Source organism: Bidens hawaiensis, unplaced genomic scaffold, assembly GCF_021521415.1.
Source record: "Bidens hawaiensis isolate Kalapana, Puna unplaced genomic scaffold, B.hawaiensis_p1.1 tig00001461_1, whole genome shotgun sequence".
Classification (NCBI taxonomy): domain Eukaryota; kingdom Viridiplantae; phylum Streptophyta; class Magnoliopsida; order Asterales; family Asteraceae; genus Bidens; species Bidens hawaiensis.
The window spans coordinates 562,701-587,151 of record NW_027491082.1 but is presented as its reverse complement, the minus strand read 5'-3'; the positions used below and the strand labels follow the sequence as shown (position 1 = coordinate 587,151).

Below are 24,451 nucleotides of genomic sequence, written 5' to 3'. Positions count from 1 at the left end.
ATGGGTTAATGAGTAATTTTATATGAATAGGGGAAATATGTAATTGTTTATATTTTTTGTTGGAGATATATGTAACTAAAGGTGTTTAGTAAGGGGGCATATGTGAAAATCCCGTTACACATTTACTGCATTGATTATTGTGTGTGCGAGATTGTGTGTTTTCGCTTCCGCATTGCCGCCTAACTCAAAAGATATGCCGATCCAAAGTTAGAAAGCTTAGCATTGAAGTAATTATCAAGAAGTATATTCTGAGGCTTGATGTCACAATAATCACAAAGTTACCTGTATCGTTCATAACACCATATGCAACATCTGAGATGTATATGGAACTCTATGCCTTGATGAAGATCACGGAGCAAGAGCCCACACACATAACATTGATTAGCTCAACTTTCGATCCTTTGGAAAGCATGGGATTTGTTTGTGGATACCAAACTGTTCCTTTGTTGCGCGACAACTGAAAATGTTTTGAGAAAGGTTAAAATAATAAAATATAAAATTAAGGCCATTGGAAACAGATAGAATGATGTGTAACACGGGAACACACAGACAAAATCATTGCTTTTAGTGAGTCAATGAATTATTTTGTGACACGTAAATGACTAAACTTTCAACAAGAAAGAAGATTAACAAATGCATTAGTTGTCCTTTTCCTAATCTTATTACTCTTTGAAATTTCCCATCTACCCATTAAAAAACCATTTCGAAATATTGATCATTGGCTACGAAATTGACTAATCAATTGTTGTATATTATTTAAGAAGCTAGAATCATTGGTTATTATATTGACTTAATACGCTTCCCAGGTGTAACTCTAAACATAGACCAACGACTATATTTTTATTGGTAGTGCACAATCGCACCCAACTTTTCGAAACGAGACAACATTTCACAAATCAGTGTCTCTATTTGGCAGGTAAATAGGTTGCCTCGAACCGATGCTTATGTTGGCTTTGACGGATAATTCTAGTAAGTGTCCAAATAATTTGTTTCCGGGGCAGCTGATCCCTAGTCCCCCAACTGTAGCCGAAGATCATATTAGTCTTGAAATCCTAACCCGTGACGAAACTTATTCCAACTTTGCTTTGGTTTTAAATAAACTTTAATTAAATAAAATGACTTGATAGCACTAAGATCATAAACAAACACAACTTTGGGCAAAGAAGGTAAGAAAATTAAACGAACACAAAATTATGGCATTTGATAATAAAGTTGTTAAACGACAAACAAATGGACTTTCAAATTTATAATGGTTCAAGTAGGAAGATGCGATTACGACCAAACTTTATTCTAAAAACACAAAACAGAGACCCCTACCAGGGCATTCCAAAAATAATAAATGATCAGACTGAGATAACAGAGAAAGGAAATGGACATGGAGGTTCAGAAGCTTCAATAACTCCTTCTAGCATTTGGGTGACCTTCCTCATGGTTGGCCTCAAAGACGGGTTTTCTTGCACACACCAAAGACCTACCTTCACAAAAGTTGTTAGCTTCTTGTAATCATTTATGACCTCCATATCATTCTCTACAAATACATCTAAAATCCTTTCTTGATAGCAGTCCCATGCCCAATCCGTCAAGATCGCTGCATATTCAACACCACTCTGAACTTCCTTCACACTCTTACGACAAGAAATGATCTCCAATAGCAAGACACCAAAACTATAGACATCAACCTTAATTGTGACAGGAGTGTTCCTAAACCATTCAGGAGCAACATAACCCTTTGTTCCCCTTATTCCAGTATTTGTTCGACTCTCATTCATCAACAAAAGCTTTGCCAAGCCAAAGTCAGAAATCTTAGCATTGTAGTAATCATCAAGAAGTATATTTTGAGGCTTGATGTCACAATGGATGACTTGGGTGCTACACTCTTCATGAAGGTATGAGAGTCCCTTTGCAATACCAAGTGCTATATCGCTCCTTTGCTTCCAACTCGGTCTGACATCACCAAAAAGAAAGCTCGCCAGCGTACCATTACTCATGTACTCATAAACCAATAGCCGTTGATCTCCTTCATCACAATAGCCAAGAAGTTGGACCAGATTTTTATGGTGAGTCCTTGCAATAGCATTCACCTCAGCCTGAAATTCCTTTTCGCCATCATCAAAAACCCTATCCAACTTCTTCACCGCGACAATGTTTGTCCCTATTACACCTTTATAAACTATCCCAAAAGCCCCTTTTCAACAATTCTTCCCTAAACACATTAGTTGCTTCAACTAGCTCTTGATATGTAAAATGAAGCAGATTAGTATTGACAACTTTACTATTCGGATATTGAGTTCTGGCATTCTTCTTGTAGTTCATGAAGAAACCAAGAAAAATTACACCAATTAGCACCACACTTACAAACACAGAAATACCTAAGAGGGCGGATATTATGGTAATCAAAGTTTTCTGATCTTTTTTTTCTCTAGGAAACATAGTGGGGTTATAAGGAGGAAGTTCGCCTTTACGAACTTTCAATAACGCCTTGCTAACTTCCGAACGTCCCTTCCTTCCATTGACGAGTGGAAGCTGCTTTTTCCAACACTGGTTGTCATTGTAGATAGCAACAGCACAGAAGCAATCTTCCTTGCAACTATTTCTGCAGTCCTATTCAGAAATTGACCTGATGTATTTGTAGTCGGATTGTGGCCAGTTTACATTAGTGAGTTCAATGAAATCAACTTCTTCGTTTGACTTGCTTTCATCACAGCTTGGAGTGAAATCAGGCTTGCAGTCACCATTTGGATCATTGGGGTCAAGCAACGAAAACCCTTGTGCGCATTCACAGTTTGGCCTCTCGGTATCAAGGTTACAAACATTGTTAAACCCACAAGCCCTGCTATCTAGAGTCAGAGTACGATGAGAACATATATTCTTTGGCTCAAACCATATATTATCCCAGCTTGCATTGCTAGTGGAATTCTTGGGGTGGGCGTACAGAGTTAAGACCCCATCAAAATTTAGAGTGGCTCGATGATAATATTGTTCGGAAGAAAGTGCGGTGTTTCTTAGAGTAAGGTTAAACCTTTGGCCATTTCTTCTCAGTATGTATATGTAACCCGTTGCATCAAAGATCAACTGGCTTCCAGAGTTCGACGAATTAGAGGTATCATTAGTTCTACTCTCATAGTAAGCTGCATAAGGAAAATCAAAAACAATATCTCGAGAATTAAGAACAAGATTCCCGTCTTGAAGCAGCCGAAGCTGAAACCTTCCTTTAGAGAAGTTCGTTTCGCTCAGTTTTGAGTTGATAACTCCACCTATGTCCATAACCTGAGTAGGCAACAAGGTGTCGGCTGGATAATCAAAACTTTCCCAGACGTCGCTAGAATTGGTGCTAACAATCACAAAGTTACCCGTATCATTCATAACACCATATGCAATATCCGAGATGGATAAGGAACTCCACACCTCTATGCCTTGAGGATCTTTGAGTACGAGCCCACGTCCATTGATTAGCTCAACTTTCGATCCTCTAGAAACCGATGGACTTGTCTGCGGGTACCAGATGATGGTCTGGTCGGGTATCTTTGCATACCATATGGATAAAACAAAGTGGTCTTTTCCTTGAATTTGTTTAAATCATCATCATCATCATCATCGTACTCAGCGTCGTCTGTTGAGCTAATCACCTGAAGGTGAGAGCCATGGTTCAGCGTCGTCTGTTGCTGTGAGGGATGCACCAACCAGAACTGTACCGTTCCTTTGTTGTGCGACAACTGACGTCGTTTGGAGAAAGGTTAAAAGAATGAAATATAAGATTAAGGCCATTGGAAACTGATAGAATGATGTGCAACATGGGAAACAAACAATTTATAAAGACAAAAGATATTTGATTTTTATATTATGATCGAGTCAATTAACAAAGTATTTTGTGACACGTAATTAAATGCCTAAACTTTCAGAAGAAGTATAACACGTCTTTAATTTTGCTTTTACTAATCTAATTATCCTTTCAAAATCTTCAGCCCCTATTAAAGACCACTTTACAGCATTGAAAATTATTCTCTACCTTACTATATATGGTTTTGCTTAGAGTTTTAAAAATGGGTGTAGAATGAAATTCAACTTATGATTTACGTTTCTTAGCTTTATATAATAGTTAAGACTTAAAGAGGTAACACCTTCACATCGGATCTGCTCGGCAGAAGCAATGATATTAGGAACAAACCGCACATCTTCTCATAACTAAATGGGGCCGGTCATCACATCAATGACTAGCAGTGGCAAACGTAACGATATCGGGCTAGATGGGGCCTACTGCATAACTGAGTGGCAATGAAGCTGCGTTTGATGATTATCTACACAACAGCTCGAGTTCGGCGGGTGAATACTAAACGCGTCACGTTAATAATGGCGAGTCGACGAGCAAAAAGTAAAACTTCGAAAAAACATATTAGCATTCGTATTTTTTTTCAATGTCATAGTTTTCAAATATTAATTAAATAGTGAAATTTAGTTAGTTTGTCTTAGTTCATAATAAACATATAAATAAAAAAAGGTCTCCACCCAACCCTAATCACTTCCTATAGGTTCGAATAATTCCCTCCTAGTACTTGGTTTCAGCTCGAACCGATTTCAAGCCAAGCAGTTTGACCATAGTTAACCAAACCGATTCAGTTTACAACGCAAACCGATTTATACACCTCTACTTAGAAAACAGTGCCCAACTAGCAAACATGACCAAATCGGCCCAACACACAATCCACCGGAAGCATAACATGACCAAGTCTCCAACAATTCCAATTAGGGACCAAAAAAAACAAATTACCATCATTTGGAGATATCCAACGTGGTTAAGGTTAAGAAATCTATAAATCTATAATCTGAGAGGGAGATCGGGCCTTCAACTTTCGGTACTAGGGATATAAAAGAGGTGTTGTAGCATCAACTAGTGAAGCCAATAACAGAAAGAATCTATGAATTTGGAGTCACCCTCAAAAACATATCCCAGAATCTCTTTCGGCAAGCAGGTGCCCATTTAGACTTGTTTAAAGTTAACAAGTTCTATAACGGTAACTCATTGTATGATTTTGTTAAACCAAAACAGAACCCTTGTTAGTAAAAGACATACAGTACTTGAACTCACTTGGACCACATGTACCCTCAATTTTTTATGGCTGACCCAAAATGATGTACAAAACTTACACCTTTCACTTTCGCCTATTCTGATTCCTTTCAAATTGACTTTTCACTTACATTCTTAAATGGCTAACATACGTTTTTGGACATCCAAACCCTCAACCACAACCCAATTACACCTTATTATTTTTCATCTTAAAGAGCAAGCAGCATTAAAGCCCAAACAAAGTTTTCAGTTAGGCTCTCAAATGCAACGCTATTTTTTTTAAAATGGCAACTTTCTTGTATTTAGATTACCGCACTCTTCAAATTTGGAGAGCCCCGATGCCCCACTCTGGCCAGACTATGTTGTCTTAACCGGGCCCACGCTGGCTTCAGAGTTTGGCTTGGACGTTTCCCCGAGAAACCATACCGCCGACTGCCACTTGTAAGAACAGAACTCTCTGGCATAACACACGGTGGGACGAAAACCCGGGTGGGCTCAGGGTTCGAACTGGCAACCTTTGCACAAGGCCTAGCTCAAATCCTTCATTGCCAAGCATCCACCAAAAATATGGCACAAGTGAGATTCGAACTTGAATCTCCACTGGAGAACCCAAAACCTCTTACCACTAGGCCACAAGTGAGGGATAAATGACTAAAGCCTAACTCCTTAAAAAAAAAAATTTTAAAACCCAACAGGTACCTAAAATTACATATTTGTGCCTTAAGTGATTCAATGTCATCCGAGACACAAATATGTAATATTTGTTTTTATCTTTTTTTCTACCACAAGAATTCTTAACAAAGATGGTATGAATCTCACAAGACAAACACTAACCAACTCCAATATCACCATTTATAACTATAACAAAAAAGACTAAACCATTTTGGTACATAATCATCATCTATTATGCACACTTTACTCTCTTTCATATAATTTGTATTTAAACCAAAAGCCCTCACGAGGAACATGAGAGCATGCACACACCCGGACGGTAAGCCCAGGCAGGTGGCAACCGAGCATACCTTTCCATACCAGGTTGGTCATCAAACGGCTTTTCCATCACCTTTAACAGTCGTCTCACCTCTTCAAAATCACCTTGTTCAGCCATATCTATTGCACTCTGGCACAAATAGTTCCTCAGAATGTACCTTGGATTCACAGAATTCATCGAAATTTTCCTTTCCTCGTCAGATATTCCACTAGAAGATAGCTGCAACAAACCAACAATAAACGTTACTAACAACCTAGTAAACTGTCATTTGGGACAACAAAAACTGAGGTGGCAGTTTTGGCATAACCTTGTGAATCAAATTATTTAAAAAATCATATTCTTCTTCTATAAAGAGCTATTTTGAAAGGAAAAAAAAAGATAACCGACTATACTCAATATTCTAGTATGGGAAATAATAGTGTTTTTATAACCAGACCTGTTATCAAACCAGCTGCCAATACAACAAGGACGTTGGCCCTTAAGGAGGGTGTATTGTTACGGACTGAAACCATTGCAAGGTATGGGACTTGTCCCACATCGGTTGTATGGGCAACTGATGTGGGGTTTATAAGCCAAATGGGTTCCCTCACCTATCAGACTAGTCTTTTGGGTTGAGTTCTTCTGTTTGACTTGTAACAGGTTAATTGGTCAAACAGTTTAAAAACGGACGAGGTCATAAAAATGTGTAGGTAAACTTTTAAAACAAAAATAAATAAAAAAACATATGGACAAATTAGTTTAGTAATTGTTTATATGCATATAAGATAAAGACATTTATATGTGAGAAGTAAAACTTTTAAAAAACATAACCCATTGATAGAAAAAATGAAACGATTTGCGTGTGTGGGTGTGCGTATAAATCGGAAACAAAATATCGAAATATTTTATCTTCTGCGGCGTGTATTTGCAGTGTAATAAAATATTAAGCAAACAAATATAAAGCCCCAGGTAGTAAATGTATTTGTAAATAAGATTTTTTAAATAAAAAAAGTGAAATCCAGTCCAAAGACCCTGTCCGGTTTGACAGTTCAACCAATAACCGGCTGGTTCAAGCGGAAGCGGTTCAAATAGACCTAACCCGCTCGGTTATGTACCCAGTTCCAGAAACCTTAAGTAAGATAGTATTTTCTCTCAAATAAAAGCATGCAATCTTCCAAAAAAAAATATCTTTTAAATAGATTGTAAACTTGGAGCGCGTAAAGTGGTAAACTGGGTAAAGTAGTAAACTGGGCACGGATGTCGAGATCCCCATTTTCGGCAACACCAACCCAACAAAAAGAAACCGAGTGTCGATTATTTTAGAAAGAAAACAATTAAAAGAAGATTTTTGCAAAATAAAAAGTCAACCCATTTTGACTCATTACCCAACCAGCCAAGTATTGCCCTATAATGGAAACAAGCTAAAATGTTAATATGGAAAAAAAAAGGTTAAGAAATCACGCCACCTCAGCTCTGTAACGTTTCACCCAACTAGTCCACGCCTCCTTTCGCTCTTTGCCAATATCCAACAAAGCAGCCTTGAGTGGAACTAGCAATTCTTTATCAGGAACATCAGAATCCGCCTTAATGTTAGATAATAATCTAAAAAAGTTTGTGTAGTCAACTTTGTCGACCGCCATGTTGTTCAACAGCTCACCAATCAACTCTTTGTTATACCTTTGCATACCTAATTTCTTTGTCATTATAGCCTGATACTCATCCATAAACTTACTACCATATCTGCATTAAGTCATAAAGCTTAAGTGAAATAACAACAGCAAAAATAATGATGAATTTTAAAAAATTTATGTGTTTCTATATACCTCTCTAACGCATAATTAAGCTCGTTTTTGTTAATTAGTTGGGCGGTTGAAAGAGCTAATCCAAACTGGCCCATATTCCACGACCCGATATCGGGTTGTTCTGCAAAACAATACCGTCTTCCAGGTAAATCAGTTGTGTTCGGTGTGAAAGTCGGGTCAAATGCATCAAGAAACCCAAATGGGCCATAGTCAATCGTGAGCCCTAATACGCTCATGTTGTCGGTATTTAACACACCGTGTGTGAAACCTACACCTTGCCATTTTGCAATTAAAGTAGCCGTACGCTCAGCAACTTCCACCAACCAAGCTGATATAAATTTAAATTTAAAACCGAATTATTCAAAATATAGTAAATAAAAGTCCATGTTAGATTGTAAAAATAGTTAAAATATTCACCTGCATACTTATTGGAAGTAAGATCTACAACGTCATTGTTTCCTTCACCGGTTGAGAAAGATAAACTGTCACTTTTGTTCATACTTTCTAAATGAGGAAAGTGATGTTTAATGGTGTAATCAGCCAAAGTTTTAACGATTTCAAGATCTTCTTTTCCTCTTTTGGCATGTATTTGAAATGACCCAAAACGAAGAAACGATTGTGCGACACGGCACACGATAGCACCCGGCTCGTCTTTTGGATTCCCACTGAAACGTTTTTGCATAGGTTGTTTAAAACATTAAGAGTAAATGAACGAATATAACTGAACATAGATAAACGAACATGACTAAGCTAAAACCAATAAAAGAAAAAATGTAAATGTGAATAGCAATGTGTTGGGCCTAAAATGTTATTAACACTAGACTGAATTGTAATGGCCTAAACTTTAAATGAATATATTAATGAATGTATAGAAACAAACTTAAACAAAGATAAAGTAAAGAACATAAGTGAATGCAAACAAACAAACATAAAGGAATTTAAATGAGCGAACGCAAACAAACGTTCACAAACACAAATGAACGAAAGAGACATGTGTTCATGTTTCATTCATTTAACTAAATGAGCAATAACTAACAAAAGTTACTGTTCGCTCGCTTATTATTTGAACGAACTTCCAGCCGAATGGTTCACATAGCGTTCGGTTCATTTGTAGCCTTGCAGATGACTATATTTAACGAAAAAAACTAGCATCCGTTAGTGGAAAGGACGAAACATGCAAATATTTTAAAAACATAAAGGGCGATTGCTGTTATTTCCCTAGTTAAGGACAAAACTTGCTAAATACCAAAAGAACAAAAACTGTAATTTACGCAAATTGTAACTTTTAAGTTGGCCTAAACGAAAAAAAGTTCCCTAATTTGTAAAAACTTACTCATAAAACATGTCGCGGCTCACTAACTTTCCAGTAAGTACAAGGCTAAGTGCACACGTGGTCGGGATTCCAAGACTGTGCATCGCTTCACTGCAAAGAAATTCGCGAATACTGCTTCGTAAAACCGCTAAACCATCAGCGAACCGACTATAGGGAGTCTTGCCCGCACCCTTTAACTGAATCTCCCACCTTTCGGACTTTGAGTTCAAAACTTCACCGAGTGTGATGGCTCGACCATCACCTAACTGATCCGCCCAAACACCAAATTGGTGGCCACCATAACATTGAGCATAAGACAACCTTAAGTGACAAGTAATTAATGCCATCAGCATTTATAGAGATAAACGAGTTAACAAAAAACTTATTAGAAATGTTACTCACCCTCCTTTTAAAGGAGACGCGCCTGAAAACAGATACGGAAAATCAGGTCTTTCAAATCTGCAAAAATATGACACATAAACATAAGAAGATTAATTTTTAAGATATCATAAGTTAAGTTGATAACTTGATATATAATGATATAAAGTATAAACTCACTCTTTAGGATCCAAATCAAGAATATCAGCAACAGACTCGGACCACACAACCAGTTGAGGATTATCCACTTTAGCAGACGGAGATACTCTCGAATAACAAGCATGAAGTACCTGAAAGCATAACAGATTTGAAAATTTCATTACTCTATGCTTTAAAAACCACCGTAACGAAGCATCGTTAGTGTCACGAGAAGCGGATACACATTTAGTAAACATTTAGCCTATTTAAGATACACTAAAACAGTCTAAAACAACTGTATTAAACTATTCATCATTCTAAATGTTATTTATGCCCTAATTTCACATCCATATAGTAACAGTTCACCGGATAAACTAATAGCAGTTAAATTCATAAACTTAAACCCTAATTACACAAAAAGTATTGAAAATTGAAAACTGAACAATAGTTACAAATCGTAAATTGTGAATACATATATTACAAAATGACGAAAATAACCTCGCGAGAATTGATATCGGTTAGTGAATCGCCAGGCAACTCACGAACGAATGAATGATCCCAATTAAGATCTTCTAGCTTCAACTTAACCCTTGAATTGTCAATTGAACTGTGCTGAGCCGGTTCATCGGTGGAGGAATCGACGGATGCAGCAGGATCGGTGACGGCGGCGGCGGCAGCGGTGGTGGCGGCGGGCGGTGCTGATTCCGTCGACATTTCGGTGGAGGAGAGAAAGGAAGTGAGAGCGGTGAGAATGGAGAGTGAAGAAGTAATAATAAGGAAATAAGCATTGATGACTTGTACGTGTTTAATGCAAGGTACAAGTTTTTACTGCTGTGACGGTTTTCACAAAATGAAAATGCATTAGAGTTTGTACATTTAGAAGTATAACTTGTACTTTTGTTATTTTGTGGGTTGATGATGAAAAGTGAATGCAAATGTAATGTTTTGAACTTTTGATCTTATCTTTTATATTTGAAGTTGGAACCAACTATATTAAGTTATCTTGACACGCTAGTATGAGTAAATGTATAAGCGAGTCGAGCAACTTTAAGCTATTTGAGATTGACTCGAAAAAATATCAAAACGAATTGAGCTTAAATGAGTTTGAGCTCAAACTTCATTTATTGAATTTGACTAGTATTGCAAACTTAATCGGTTGTACGAGTTTGCTATATCTATAGTTTTAGTTATATATCTGTTTACATTTTAGTTATTGAATAAAATAATAATAGAATAATTAAATAGTATGTTGTATATATATAGTTTATATACGTAAATCTACCTATATAATAAAAGAGTGGGTTTTCAAAAACATTTTTTTGTTATAATTAACAAGAGGTCTTCAAAGTGCCACATGTCAATTCCTATTATTTTTTAATTATTTTAAATTCAAAACTCAATATCTTTCTTTTTATTGTAAAGAGAGAACTTCAATGTTGATCCATGTGGTTTATTAAAATTATCAATTATGATCTAATAGTTTATTTTAGGTTTTTATGATACGATAGTTTCAATTAACTATCAAATTTATTCCACCACATTAACGTTATCTACCAACCATTAATTAATACACTTTAAGGGGCTTCTTTGTACTTTTCACAAACTTTTAATCATAAGAATTTTTAGGTTTTCTACTAAATATAAGTTTTATACTTTTTATTATGTCTTATTTTTATGGTTTCTCATATTTGTTTATATATAAATATCTATGAATTTTTTTATTTTTTTTTCAAAACTAAGGCTTTTATGCAAGTGTATGTTTATTTATTAATATTTAAATACTTATATTTGTTTTATTTTTTACTTTTTATAGCTCTAATAGTATGTTGATTTTAAAAACAATGTATTTAGTTTTATTTTGAAGTACAATTTTAATTATAGACTTTACTAACTACAAATGACTTAGAAAAATCAATGTTCCTGCTTTTATTTCTTGATGGTAAAAAGAGCATATATTTTATATTGTTTTTCTTACTTTTGAAAAACAATTTTTAATCTTAGTTCTTGATTTGCATTTACAAATGGTACATAGTTAATTTAATTTAATTTAGTTTTTATAAACATTGATTGGAAAATAGAGTAGGGTACAAAAATTTCATTGCTCGGGAAAAACAATACCAACCAAGAATTAAAATTAATAAACAGATTTTCAAAAATCGTCCGTCAATTGAAAAGTAAAAAAAAAAAACAATATAAGAAATATATACCCTTACCATTGAGAAATAAAAGCAGCAAAAGTTAAGTTTTCTAAATCATTTGTAGTTAGTAGAAGTGTACAACTTACATTGAAACTTAAAAAAAAAATAATATTCTGTTTTTTAAAGCCCGTATATTATTACCGCTATAAAAAGAAAAAATTAAAGTATTCAATTATAAATAAATATACAGTTACATAAAAGCTCTGGTTTCGAAAAAAATATTTTTAATAATAAAAAATATATATTTATATATAAACAGATATAATAAACCATAATAGTTAGAAAATAACAAAAAGTATAAAAGTTATATTTAGTAGAAAAAAGAAATATTCATAGGATTTAAAATTTTGTGAAAAATACAAAAAAGCCACTCAAAGTTGTATTAAATAACGGTTGGTGAATTACGTTAATGGATTGGACTAAAACTAATTGTTAATTGAAACTATTGTATCATAAAAGCCTAAAATAAACTATTAGACCAAAATCGATAAATTTAAGAAATCATAAGGACCAAAACCGAAGTTCTCTCTATTTTAAATTAACTATGAGTCTTCAAAGTGGCAAATGACAAGTGAGTTTTCCACCAAATTCTCCTTTTATTTTTCACCAAATTTCTTTAAAGTACCACATGGCATTTCTTAATTACTTTAATTCAATTTCAAAATCAAACTTGCGATGCCTATCATATTCAGAATTTTTTTTCATCCCAGTTCACATGTATTAACCCTAGCAATCACTATCTACCTATTACATTGAAATTCATCAATATTCAAGGTAACTATCAAACCTTTGTAATCAGATTCACATATTCAATTGTTTCACCTTCACAGATTCAATCGGGTTAACATCCTCAATCGGAGCCAATCGATTCACAGATTCAATCAATCAATCTTCTTAATGCGATTCATTTAATCTGAATCATGTAATCTGATTCACGCAGTTGATTTATATGTAATCCGTTGTCTTTCAATTGAAACCATAATTCTATGATCATTATGTGTAACACCCCGGCTTAAGCGGAAACGCCCGAGTGTGATGTACAGATTGCTCAAACACACGTGGCATTATTAAGTGACCATAATAACATTAATTCATTTAATAAGCCAAGTAACACAAGTTCGAAAGTAACAATACAAGTTCAAACCAAAACATAACCATAACAATGGTTCTTTTATTGAAATACCCTAAGTAATCTAAGTGTATTCAATACTCCAACCTCTAATCACGGTACCTGTAACATATGTATAAAATATGGTCATCTATAAATATAGCTGGTGAGTTTCCACAGTTTAAATACGTACATAAAAACCATACAATTCATAGACATGTGATAAACGAGCAAGTAAGTCCTTTCCAGTTGGTACAACCAACGTACTTAGATAATCGCGCAAGTAAGGTCCTTTCCAATTGGTAACAACCAACGTACTTGGATAATGAGGCCCTTTTCCACTCGATACAAATGGACCAGAGTGCAAAGGGGGGCGTATGATCATACTTAATGAGGCTTCCCAATCGTGCAAGTAATACAAGTAACACACAAGTCCATATACGAATTGTAGTTTTGGTAATAAAAGAAATAATACTTGAATTTTTATAAGGATACATATGCTACTCCAAAACATTAAAACATTAAAAAGGGGTGGTGAAAAACTCATCTTAGTAATTGAAGTGAAAAAGGAATAAGAATAACTTGAAGGCGTCAAAGGAAACCGAAGCGGTCAATCCGTACGAACCATAAATAAGAATAAACACGACTTTTAACGGCTATTATAACGGGATTTTAAAGTTGATTAATTGCATAATAGTTTTAGAAGATGTTATTATTTTAATATAATTTATTACCAATTCTACGGCCATTTGATTATTATATTATTATTAACGGTAATTGTTTGTTAATAAAATATAAATAGCTTAACGGCGAGAATATGGAGTTTATACTTCCGAAAAGCTTGAACCATTGATTACAAGTCGAAAATATGATTATTGTCTTGACAAAACGATTTTTTTTAGGAATTTAAAGTTTAATTTACGTTTATTAAACGATTTTTAATAGCGGCTTATGAAACGAGAAACTTGGTTTTTAAGTGTGAAATGGTGAGTTATATTTTATATTAAATTTACATAATTTTTATTTTATTTAAAAAAACTTTTATGATTTATTTATGGCTTTTAAATGATAAAAATTATTAAATTAATAAAACTGGTTTATAAAAATAAAGTGTCTGACCCGGGTGGGTTTCGAACCTGGGTCTCAATGCTACGAGTTCTGAGTGTTAACCAACTGGTCCGGGTGGAACATCTGTTTAATACTTGATTAATATTGTATATATATTATAAGTTTTATGGTTATATGGTATTAATAATAATAATAATAATAATAATAGTAACAGTTAAAAAAAAACAAACAAACAAACACACTTGACCCGGGTTTTGAACCCGGGTCTGTTGGACACAACGTAACAGTTTTAACCAGTTGAACTAGAAGGATATTCGTTTAAGAGTTAAGAATCATTATACATATATAATACTTCAGGTTCATCTTCTTCACATGAAGAACATAAACCCTAATAATTCAATCTCAGTTTCTGTTTCATGTGTGTTTAAATTAGTATAGGGTTTTTGTTTATTGGATCAAAACTAATCAAATGCATATAACAAATACCTTAATACGTTTTGGTTTGGCCGAGATTAAGTTTACCGGAAAAACAGAAAGAGAGCTCCCAATTACAGACAAATCGGTGTATTAGAGGGGGATTGAGAAGTGTGAGCGAGTTGGTTAGAGGTCTAGGCACCTATTTATACTAAGGGAAGGAGCGTCTAAGCGTTAAATGCCTTGATTTGATTACCCGGATTTTCCGGCAACGATTACGGGGTGATTTACGGATGTTAAACGCAATTAAATAGTTAGTTATTGTTTAGTGTTTACGGCAAATCGTTTTTATATATTTAATTTGGAAAAAAAATGTGTTTTAAGGGGGTGGCGGCCACCTCCGGCGCCGGATTCCGGTGGCCGGAGGCCCCGCTGGAAAAACGAACAAGGAAGGGGGGGGGGGGGGCGGCTAGGGTTGGGTATATTAATTATATAATTTGAATTATTTTCATTTCTGGTCCCTCAAGTTTCAATAACCATTTAAAAGATAATTTAAGTTCTTTTAAGTTTTAAATAAGTATTTGAAGTTTACATTTTTAACCCAAACTTTATAATTAAATTATAAAGTTTTCGGTTTTGGATTATTTACGCGTTTTACTCGCGCGGCTCGATTAACGCTAAGGTTCGGAAATTTATAAACAACGAACAACGAATAATGAACATTAAATGTCGGGAATCACTTTATTAAAATATATTTAATACATCAAAACGACCCAACGGGTCGGGTTTACAATACGAACACGAAACGAAAATTGACAAATGTCACATTATGTAACACCAATTTTTTACTTAGAGATATTTTACAAACAAAATAAAGTATGTCATCAGTTATTGATAAGTATTATTTTAATAAATACATATTATCTTTAAAAACATACTTTAAAATATCCAAAAAGCAAGTTGATACAGTACAAGATTCGATGTTTAATAGATCAACGAGTAAATGTTTTCGAATATGCAATGTTTGAATTACTTTAGTTGATTGTTTTTGAAGAACTATGGACTTTTTATTGTTTTTAAGGAGATGATGTGTTATACATTTAGCAATACTACCTTGCATATATCTCTATTTAATATTACATTATTTATGGTATATTTCTCTAAACTCTTATTCTTATTATTGATTACATAATAGTTATTTATTTAGTAAATTATCATCTTTAATTTTTTAATTTTTTTATATAGGTATCACCAATGAGAATTTAGTCTCTACAAAACAAAGATTGCCTACAAATTGTAAGTTTCATTTTTTTAACTGGCTATGTTACTATCACTATTATATTATATTATATATATTTTTTTAAAGTTTAGCTATCTTAAAGGAAAACCGAAGAATAAGAAAAATGGTTTGTGATAACAAAAAGAACCCTTCCCAAATATCTTATCAGTTTGCACATCATAATGCAACTTTATATCACCCTTATCATACAGTTAATTATAAGTAGTTTTAAATGACCGGCTTGGGTTCATATTTAGTTCAAAATAATTGTAAGTAGCTTTATTGAAATTTAATTGAAATGCATTAAAATTTTCTGATACATATGTTGCGATGACTGTAACCCAAAGTCAAGTAAATATTTAGAGAATTGTAATTTATATGCTTACTTAAAGTAGTATAATTGTTTATATCATATGAACCCATTATCTATCTTATTATGTATATATATGTTTTTTTATTTTGTTTTATTATATTTTGACCAACCCGTGTGTCACACAGGTTATAACCTAGTATATAAATATAAAAAAAACTAAATAATAAATGAGTTAAGCTCAAGCTCTCTTAACTCAAATGAGCCGAGTTCGTGAGCTACACTCAACTGGTTGAATCCTAATAAGCTTCAAGGCTTAAATGACATATGCCAAATCGTTCTGATTGATCATAAGAGGATTTGACTGATTAAGAGCTAAGGGAGTTTTGGCAATCTAGTGTTGAATCATAAGAGGTTTGACTGATTAAAAGGTAGCCTCTAAATTATTCAACATTTCTTTAAAACTTAACCACTAAAAGGCCTAAGCTATTAAGATGTGTAACCAAATGTAATCTATCTTTTATTTAGAGGTAGCCCTTAATGGCAACCCCTAAATCAACTTTGTTGAGTGACCTACTCAAATAGTTGTTCAACAAAATTGATCTTCCTGCACAAACAAAAAAAACATATATTAAGGTGGTTCCTCAAAGCAATTATTAATATTGAACCGTTGCCACTTACCAACCCATTTTTGTTATAAAGATGATGCGATTTTCTAATTTAATATTTGGTTCATTTGTGGTGTTAGAGTTGTTCGATTTATTTTATGGTGTGTACGACTACTTGTTATGGGTTGTACAGAGCACAAGTAGCTAATGATGGATCAAAATACGAGAATCACGTAAAGATGCATATAAGAGCATGGTCACATCGACGCTTATAAGATCTCGTAAAGATAGGAACGACTTGTCCAAAATGATTGAGGGTTTATGAGAAAACTAGTTGTGGCATAACGAACTTTTTGGTGTAAGCATGCACGAAAAACAAAAGCTCAAGAAATCTCAGACATATTTTTGTTTTTAGCTTGGCCACCCGATTTTGTTGGGGTTTTGTATAAACCTAAGGGAAAAAAATGCAAATTTACTCTATGACTTTTTATTGACACGGTAGTGTTAAGGTTATTCTGACTGTGTTCTAGGATTTTCTTTCTTAAATTAGAAGGTTTATTAAGAAAAAAAGTGGTTTCTAGGTTTATGACATTGAACAAATGGATTTTAGGTATCTAGTCATAGGAAATAGCTAGATTGGATTTATTTTTCTTAGTGGCATTCCATATAATCGATGACGTGTACACATGTGGTAACTGGATCGGCCATCTCAAATGGTTGAATTCAAGTTTATTCCCTTACACATCATTCCGGCAAGTGTCAACACATGATGAGATCAGCCATCTTAGATAGTTAGATGGCTAGATTAAACTCCCTATTTCATTCACTGCAAACTCACATATATAGTCCTTTGAAAATGCAAATAGGATTTGAAAGCATGCAGTTCTAGTTGATGAAATGTAACATCTTTTGAACACTATTCTCATTAGTATTCTCGTACAATGTAAGCTACGAGAGTTAATAATTTTGATTCTAAAAAAAAAAAAACCTTTTCCCTATATTATCTATCCAACATTTCCAATCATAAGTCTTCCATCCTTTTCATGTTACTACCCCGCATTAATAAATTATTAATGGTGATTTGCATTTTGTGGTCAATATGTTGTTGTTTGCACATCTTGAGCTGATCGCAACCCAAGATGTAGGTTATACTCATGTCCACGATTTCCTTGTTAATCTTCATTTGCCAATTTATTAAATTTCAAATATTTTATAATGTCCCAAATGTCAAAAATTTCTAGGTGGGATAAGCCCGATCATGTGCGATCGTGTCGTAGCCATTATTTAAGGATTTTTGCGTTCTAAAAACATGCTTGAATATGAAGTTATCGCCCTTCTAGCAAAGAACCATTTAAATAACAAGCCTGAAGAATAGTGAATGAAAGTAGAGAGTTCAATCTAGCTATCTTAGATGGTTGGTCTCATCTTGTGTTGCCACGCGACAGAAAAATATGTAAGGGAATAAATTTGGATCCGGCCATTTGAGATGGCCGATTCAGTCGCCACAAATGTGCACGTCGTTAATTACATGGAACGCCACTAGGAGAGATAAATCCAATTCAACTATCTCAGATGGCTAAATACATAAAATCCGTTTGATCCGTTGTTAGAAACCTAGAACCACTTTTTCTTAATAACCCACATCTTTTCCATTATTAGGAACCTAGAACCATTTTTTCTTAATAACCCACATCTGTTCCATTGTTAGGAACCTGGAACCACTTTTTCTTAATAACCTACATCTGTTCCGATTTGACACAAAACAAACCTTTTTTAACTTCAAAAGGTTTTTTTTGGAACGACCAACTAAGTAACGCTGGGTTCCCCGTATGCGGCCCCCATTGGCTAAAGGTAGCCCGAGCCAGCCACGAGTCCAGACGGACGGAGCCCCTAGCGGTCCACCTATTAAGGAATTCCCCGGATAAAACCCGACCCCCACGCCTGCCAAACGGCACGACAGCAAGGAGCCGGTAAAACCGGGTGATATCAGGACTCGAACCCTGGCAAGCCAGGGTCAGTCCTCATATCTCCCATATAAATTGGTGGTAGTAAGGTTTTATATTATTTTGTTTTTATTAGTACTTTAAAAACACATATTTACAACAAAACAATTATATATAAAACAATTACATCTATTAATAAATCTATAATAGTTTACCTTAGAACCCTTTCCCTTGTTCTGAACATGCTGATGGGTTCGAATCCAAACTGACACAAACCCCTAAGTTTTGTGTCAGATTCCTGAAATTCCATTTGTTCATGTAGATATGCCAAGGCACTTAGGCACGAGCTCTGTCTTAAGCCACCTTGAGTCTTATGGTCCATGAAAGAGGTGTTTGGGACCTTGTGTATAAATGATATCTCACGCTACTATTTCCCATATGTTCAACTGCATTAAAATGATTTAGGTTTCAATTGTTAATCACTCATTCTTCTTTATTGGTTGGGTTAAATACTCATATAACTCGATGTGCATTTATATTATTACCCGTTGAGGTCTAAAACTACTTCTTAAGTCGTTAATTTTTTATTTTTTTTTTATGTTTTTTAATCTTAAGTAAACTTCTTTTTACTTCTTATTTAAAAAAATAAAATTTTAAGGGTTGAGACATGTTTAATACAAGACATATATATGAAGTGCTTTGCTAACTTAAAGAGAGTGATAGCATGACAAACGGTTAAATATTAATCAGGAAAGAACCTTGGTCAACTTCTTTGGAATGCTTTATAATACAATTCTTCAACCACTCATTTTTAGATTCTCAATGAGTGGTTGGGTTAATACGGGTTAAACTAATGTATGTTCATCATTTATCGGTTTAGTTTATCTTGTACGGCTGTTTTTATCTTACCTTTTTTTTTGTTCTCTTGCTTTACTTAGTTTGTAAATAGGCAAGTGTGGCTCGTAGGGTAACATGTCAAAACTCGTAAAAGTAAAAATTACTTTTATTTTTCTATTGATTGATGATTAAAACTTGTATAGACAATAACATGTGAGGAAACTGGAGTTTTGTTGAGTTTGAGGGATATTGAAAATGGAATTTGTGTGGTATGTTTAGGTACGATGAATTATGAGGGAAACCTTTATATCCCTTTTGCATTATATGTCAAATGATTTCATTCAACATTTATCTACAACTAGAATTTAGACCCGCCGCAACCGCGGCGGGTGACGTAAACAATTTTATCTTATGAAAACACAGTGAATTCAACACACAGATGCTTTTTATAAAGTACTGAGATCACAAAACACTTAAAATGCAGACAAAAACTGAAAAGTGCCTAAATGACCAATAAACAAATCCCTAAACTTTGATAAGCTTCCTACATTCACCTTTGATAAAAATAATGTACAAATTAAAGCTAAGTTTGCACAGGGAAACAAAGTTAATTTGTCAACTAAACATGCCTAAATTGGTATGCGGTAAGACATTCAATTGCACCCGATTAACCCATCAACAATGTTGTAAAACTTCCGAGTAGGTGGCTGAGTACTCCTCAATTACTCCCCTCCTAGATCGAGTACTCCCCGCCTCGGCCGAGTACTCCGTAGGTATTTTCCTAGCAATCCCCGACTACTCCCGAGTACTCGCGACTCCCTAGTCGACAGCCTAGGACCGCCTAACGACTTTTACAACCGAAATTGTAACAGAAAAACACAAAAGAGACAACCATAATGCAAGCCGAATTAGAATCATATGTACATCAGCATTTAATCCTAATCGCATTAATCAGAAAAAACCCAAATTACATCAAACAAAATTGTTAATCCTTGAAGCACAAAATATGCAAATCTGACCACACTCACTACCAAGGAGTAGCTGCAACCAAGTTAATATAGCTGAAATATAACAGAAGACATCGGAGCCAAGATGCCTATTGTCGCATAAATTCAAAATTGTTAATCCTTGGAGTTAAAGACGATGGTAATGGAGCTCCAAAAGATTGTAGCATAACAGAAGACATCGGAGCCGGTGATAGAGTGGGAGCCAAGATGCCTATTGTCGGGCCTGAGGGACACGGGGTCCTAATACCTCCCCGAGCCCATCCCAAGGCAAATACAAATACAAATACAAAAATAATAAAATACAAAAATAATAATATGATAGTAGAAGTTAAAATTGTAAGGTGATTTTAATATTTTATTCTAGCCACAACCGACTCAGGTTTGCACGCAAGACCAATCGCAGCCGTCCAATTAAAGAGAATAGATATGAATCGTAGATCTGTCAGTTACCTGCCTATAAATAGGAGCAACAGGCCACATAAACGCTACCCATACCCATAGCGATTCGTCAGAAACGAGACCTAAAAACAAAATTCATTCATAAAATCAATTTCAATTTCATTTGTTAAATCTTCTTAATCCTATTGGTCTTAGATCGCACACTAATTCCTCAATATCCAGACTCTTTATCTTTTCCGCTAGGTTTAGGGTTTGTTTGTTTTTCAATCTGCTTTCATACTTCATTTTTGCTCTGTTAAATCGCTAAATTTCAGATCTGTTGTTTGTTTATACACCGTATTGTTACAGGATCTCGTATTCGGAGCCCTAGGGTTTTGAATTTTGAATTTGAATTTGAATATATTTGTTTGGATCTAGTGGTTTTATTAGTTATGAAGGATCAGGCGCCGATGATGAATCAATCGAGCATGGGGAATCAGTCTCAGATGATGAGTTTAGGCCCGCCGGTGATGAATCAGTCACAGCAGCCGCAGATGTTTGTGAACCAGTTGATGAATCCGAGTCAGATGATGCCGAATCAGCCGCACCGAGGCGGCGGTGGCTACGGGATGTGGCCGCCTCCGCAGGTCGATCAGCTCAAGTTCCAAAACCCTAATTTGAAGCCTATGGGACCTAGGAGTAATAATAATAAGAGTTGGAAGGGTAAGAAAGGAAATGATAAGTGGATTAATAATAATATTAGGAAGGAGTTGCCAGTTATCGGCTTAGGAAGTAGTAGTAGTGTTACTAATAACTCCGGTGGGATCGGTATGGGCGGGTTAGGTGCAAGTGGAAGCAGTGGAGGAGGTGGTGGTGCGTATAATCCGCCTACACTGAATGAATTACAGCAACAGAATCGGTTAAAGGCTAGGCGATACTTTCCGAAGAAGAAGTTTAACCACGGTGGTCGGTCGGCACCTTATGCGCCTAGAAACACGACGTTTGGCTAAGATCCTTGATGACTGATTCATAAACCACTCTAGCTTGATTTCAGTCTTTCGACTTCGTTTTTGATCCGTGCGAAGAAATCGGGTGGGATTACTTCATTGGTGTCACTGTGTCCGGTGACGCCTGCGGTCCTTCCGACACCGATATTTTCTCCGTCAAGGGAGGTTTTAGTTGATATGGCGAAAGAAGAGTGGGGGGTGGATGGTTATGGTTCGATGAAGGGTTTGATTAGGCTTAGGTCGCCGGGAAATGAAGCGGATGCTGCGGAAGATGATGAGGAAGATGAAGGTGGGTCGAGTGAGAGTGATGTGGAAGAGCATGTTGAGGTTGAGAGGAGATTGGATCATGATTTGAGTCGGTTCGAGATGATTTATCCGAATTACAGTAGGGCGGATCATAGTAGTTATCCGTTGGAGAATAGGGTGGATGATCAAGATACTCATATAGCGCAACTTGAAGAAGAGAACTTGATATTGAAAGAAAGATTGTTTTTAATGGAAAGGGAGTTTGATGATTTGAGGATGCGGTTGCAGTGTCTCGAGAGGCAGAGCCGAGGTGGTGAACGATTAAACGAAGAGGTCGTTGAGAATGATTCTGAAAATGAAAGTGAGAGTCGAGGGTATGGTCGGTCGGTTGAGGATAATAATGAGGTTATGGTAGAAACACATGAACATTCTGAGGGTAATAATACTAATAATAATAACAGCAATAGTAATAATGACACTGGTGATGCTGAAATCAAGCAGTCTGATAGCATGAACACAGATGATGCTCAAAAGACTGAAGAAACTGATATAAAGACGGGAAACGCTGATGCCAAGCAATCTGATAGCATGAACACAGATGACGTTGATAAGATTGACGCAACCGAATTAAAGACCGAGGATACTGAAATCAAGCAATGTGATAGCATGAGCACGGATGATGATCATAAGATTGACGAAACCGAATCAAAGAAAGTAGATGATGGTCCATTGGAAAGGGAAGTACCTGCAAAAGATGAATAAAATGCAGCAGATGGGTAAGAGCTTATTATGTTCATATTATCTTTTGCTGTCAAGTTTTATGAAGAATCCAAATTTGCAAATGAGTAAGGACTCAAGTTTGGTTACATTTTGGTTTGTTGTATTTGCTTTTTTATTTTTATTTTTAATTTTATTTTCTAGGTTTGATAAGTGGGGTGGGGGGGATAAAAGAGGGTTTTAGGTAAAAAGTAATGGTGTTTTGCAATTTAATGTTCATGAACGAACTTTTATGCAAAATCTTGATGTAAACATATGTGGGTTTATTGTTCTTAAATAATATTTTATTTTGATCTTGATTAAAAATTACTTTTGATTGAGATATATATTGCGTGATCTGGTTTAATTCTGAGTAAGATGTAACAAATTAATAAATGCTACTTTTAATATGAGAGTGCATAATTGATTCTGGTTTTTACCATCTCCGGATTTGATAAAGGAGCGTAAGGTTACAACAATGTAATAAATGTATTAAATCTAGTCCATTTTAAATTATATTTAAGTTGATATTGTATATTTTTAATATAACTGAAGAGGTAGGTCCCAGCAGAGCCCAGTTGGACCCGCAAGACTCACCTCAAAGAGGGACGTCTGCGCAGTTGAACCCGCAAGACTCACTTTCAAGAGGGACGTCTGCGCAAAGACTAAACTCGCAACTCACCTTGAAGAGAGACGTCTGCGCAAAAACCAACTGGATCCGCAGGACCCACCATGCTCAGAGACGTGACGTCCTTACGCGCAGTACGCAAGCTGTTCTCGCAGGAAAAGCCTCCCAATGGTCGACGTACTCCGCCTGTTCCCACAGCAACAGAAACTAGCAATCAGGGAAGAAGGCTACCCGCGCAGCAAGGCTACACGCACAAGGCACTAACTCTTAAATAATTCAGCAATGTCACCTGAAAAAGGAGTGAGCTAGCCGGGAATACTCCTGCCCAAAGCCGGGAAAACTCCCGCCCAAATGAGCCAGTCCGTACGCTACTGGAGGATCTTTTGTACTGTACCTGCCAAGGTATGGACAAAAGATCTGACCAAAGCTGCGACAGCTCACTGACAACAGTACGACGAGCAGCACGCTCTACTACTTAATGTCACTATCAGCCGCTGCCTACTCACCAACCTGTCGTAGCACGTGTATAGCCTGCAGTTGGTGGAAAAGGAATAGTACACAGCCGGCCTGGTCACTATCAGCCGCTGCCTACCCACCAACCATCAGCATGGCACGTGCGTAGCCCACAGTTGGTAGAACATGAATACTATTCAGCCGACTGTACCTGCTTGGAAACCTACCTTCGGCTATAAATACTCCAACACCTTGGAACGGTATCATCATCTTATGATCTTATATCTTCATATATTATCTGATATCTGCTCTAGTCATTTCTCTTAATATACACTTATATTCAAGAGCAATCTAGTCTGATTCTCACGCCGGAGGGTGGTCACAAGGAGGTACCCCCCCCCCTTCTCAGTGACGAACTCACGGTGTCTGTTTTGCAGGTCATCAGAAGAACAACCATCTTTGCCGGAACTAACCCTCGTGGGAAACATCTACTTAACCCCCAGATTATCCGTAATCTGCCCGGGGTCGATTAGTGTTTCTTCAATAACA

At 35.6% G+C, this 24,451-nt stretch overlaps 2 protein-coding genes and 1 pseudogene across 2 annotated transcripts; 1 reads left to right on the top strand and 2 right to left on the bottom strand.

Moving 5' to 3' along the window:
* Nucleotides 1–1,343: 1,343 nt before the first annotated feature.
* LOC143576533 (G-type lectin S-receptor-like serine/threonine-protein kinase RLK1) lies at nt 1,344–3,765 on the bottom strand (annotated as a pseudogene).
* Nucleotides 3,766–5,897: 2,132 nt separating this feature from the next.
* Nucleotides 5,898–10,376, bottom strand: LOC143578262 (uncharacterized). Its single transcript, XM_077061898.1, has 8 exons — nt 10,161–10,376; nt 9,705–9,814; nt 9,549–9,605; nt 9,168–9,467; nt 8,252–8,499; nt 7,856–8,162; nt 7,499–7,772; nt 5,898–6,272 (listed from the first exon to the last, which is right to left on the bottom strand). Exons 1-8 carry the CDS (start codon nt 10,374–10,376, stop codon nt 6,018–6,020), a joined length of 1,767 nt encoding a protein of 588 aa, XP_076918013.1. The 3' UTR covers nt 5,898–6,017.
* An 11,501-nt stretch (nt 10,377–21,877) lies between these two features.
* On the top strand, nt 21,878–22,975 carry LOC143576523 (uncharacterized). Its single transcript, XM_077060596.1, has one exon. It carries the CDS (start codon nt 21,997–21,999, stop codon nt 22,825–22,827), a length of 831 nt encoding a protein of 276 aa, XP_076916711.1. The 5' UTR covers nt 21,878–21,996; the 3' UTR covers nt 22,828–22,975.
* Nucleotides 22,976–24,451: the final 1,476 nt, after the last annotated feature.

Coding starts and splice junctions, on each gene's coding strand:
- LOC143576523 (XM_077060596.1), top strand. CDS start 21,997: ATGGCGAAAGAAGAGTGGGGGGTGGATGGTTATGGTTCGATGAAGGGT.
- LOC143578262 (XM_077061898.1), bottom strand. CDS start 10,376: ATGTCGACGGAATCAGCACCGCCCGCCGCCACCACCGCTGCCGCCGCC. Junction 9,468..9,548: donor GCGTCTCCTTTAAAAGGAGG/GTGAGTAACATT, acceptor TTGTCACTTAAG/GTTGTCTTATGCTCAATGTT. Junction 8,500..9,167: donor AGCCGCGACATGTTTTATGA/GTAAGTTTTTAC, acceptor AAAACGTTTCAG/TGGGAATCCAAAAGACGAGC.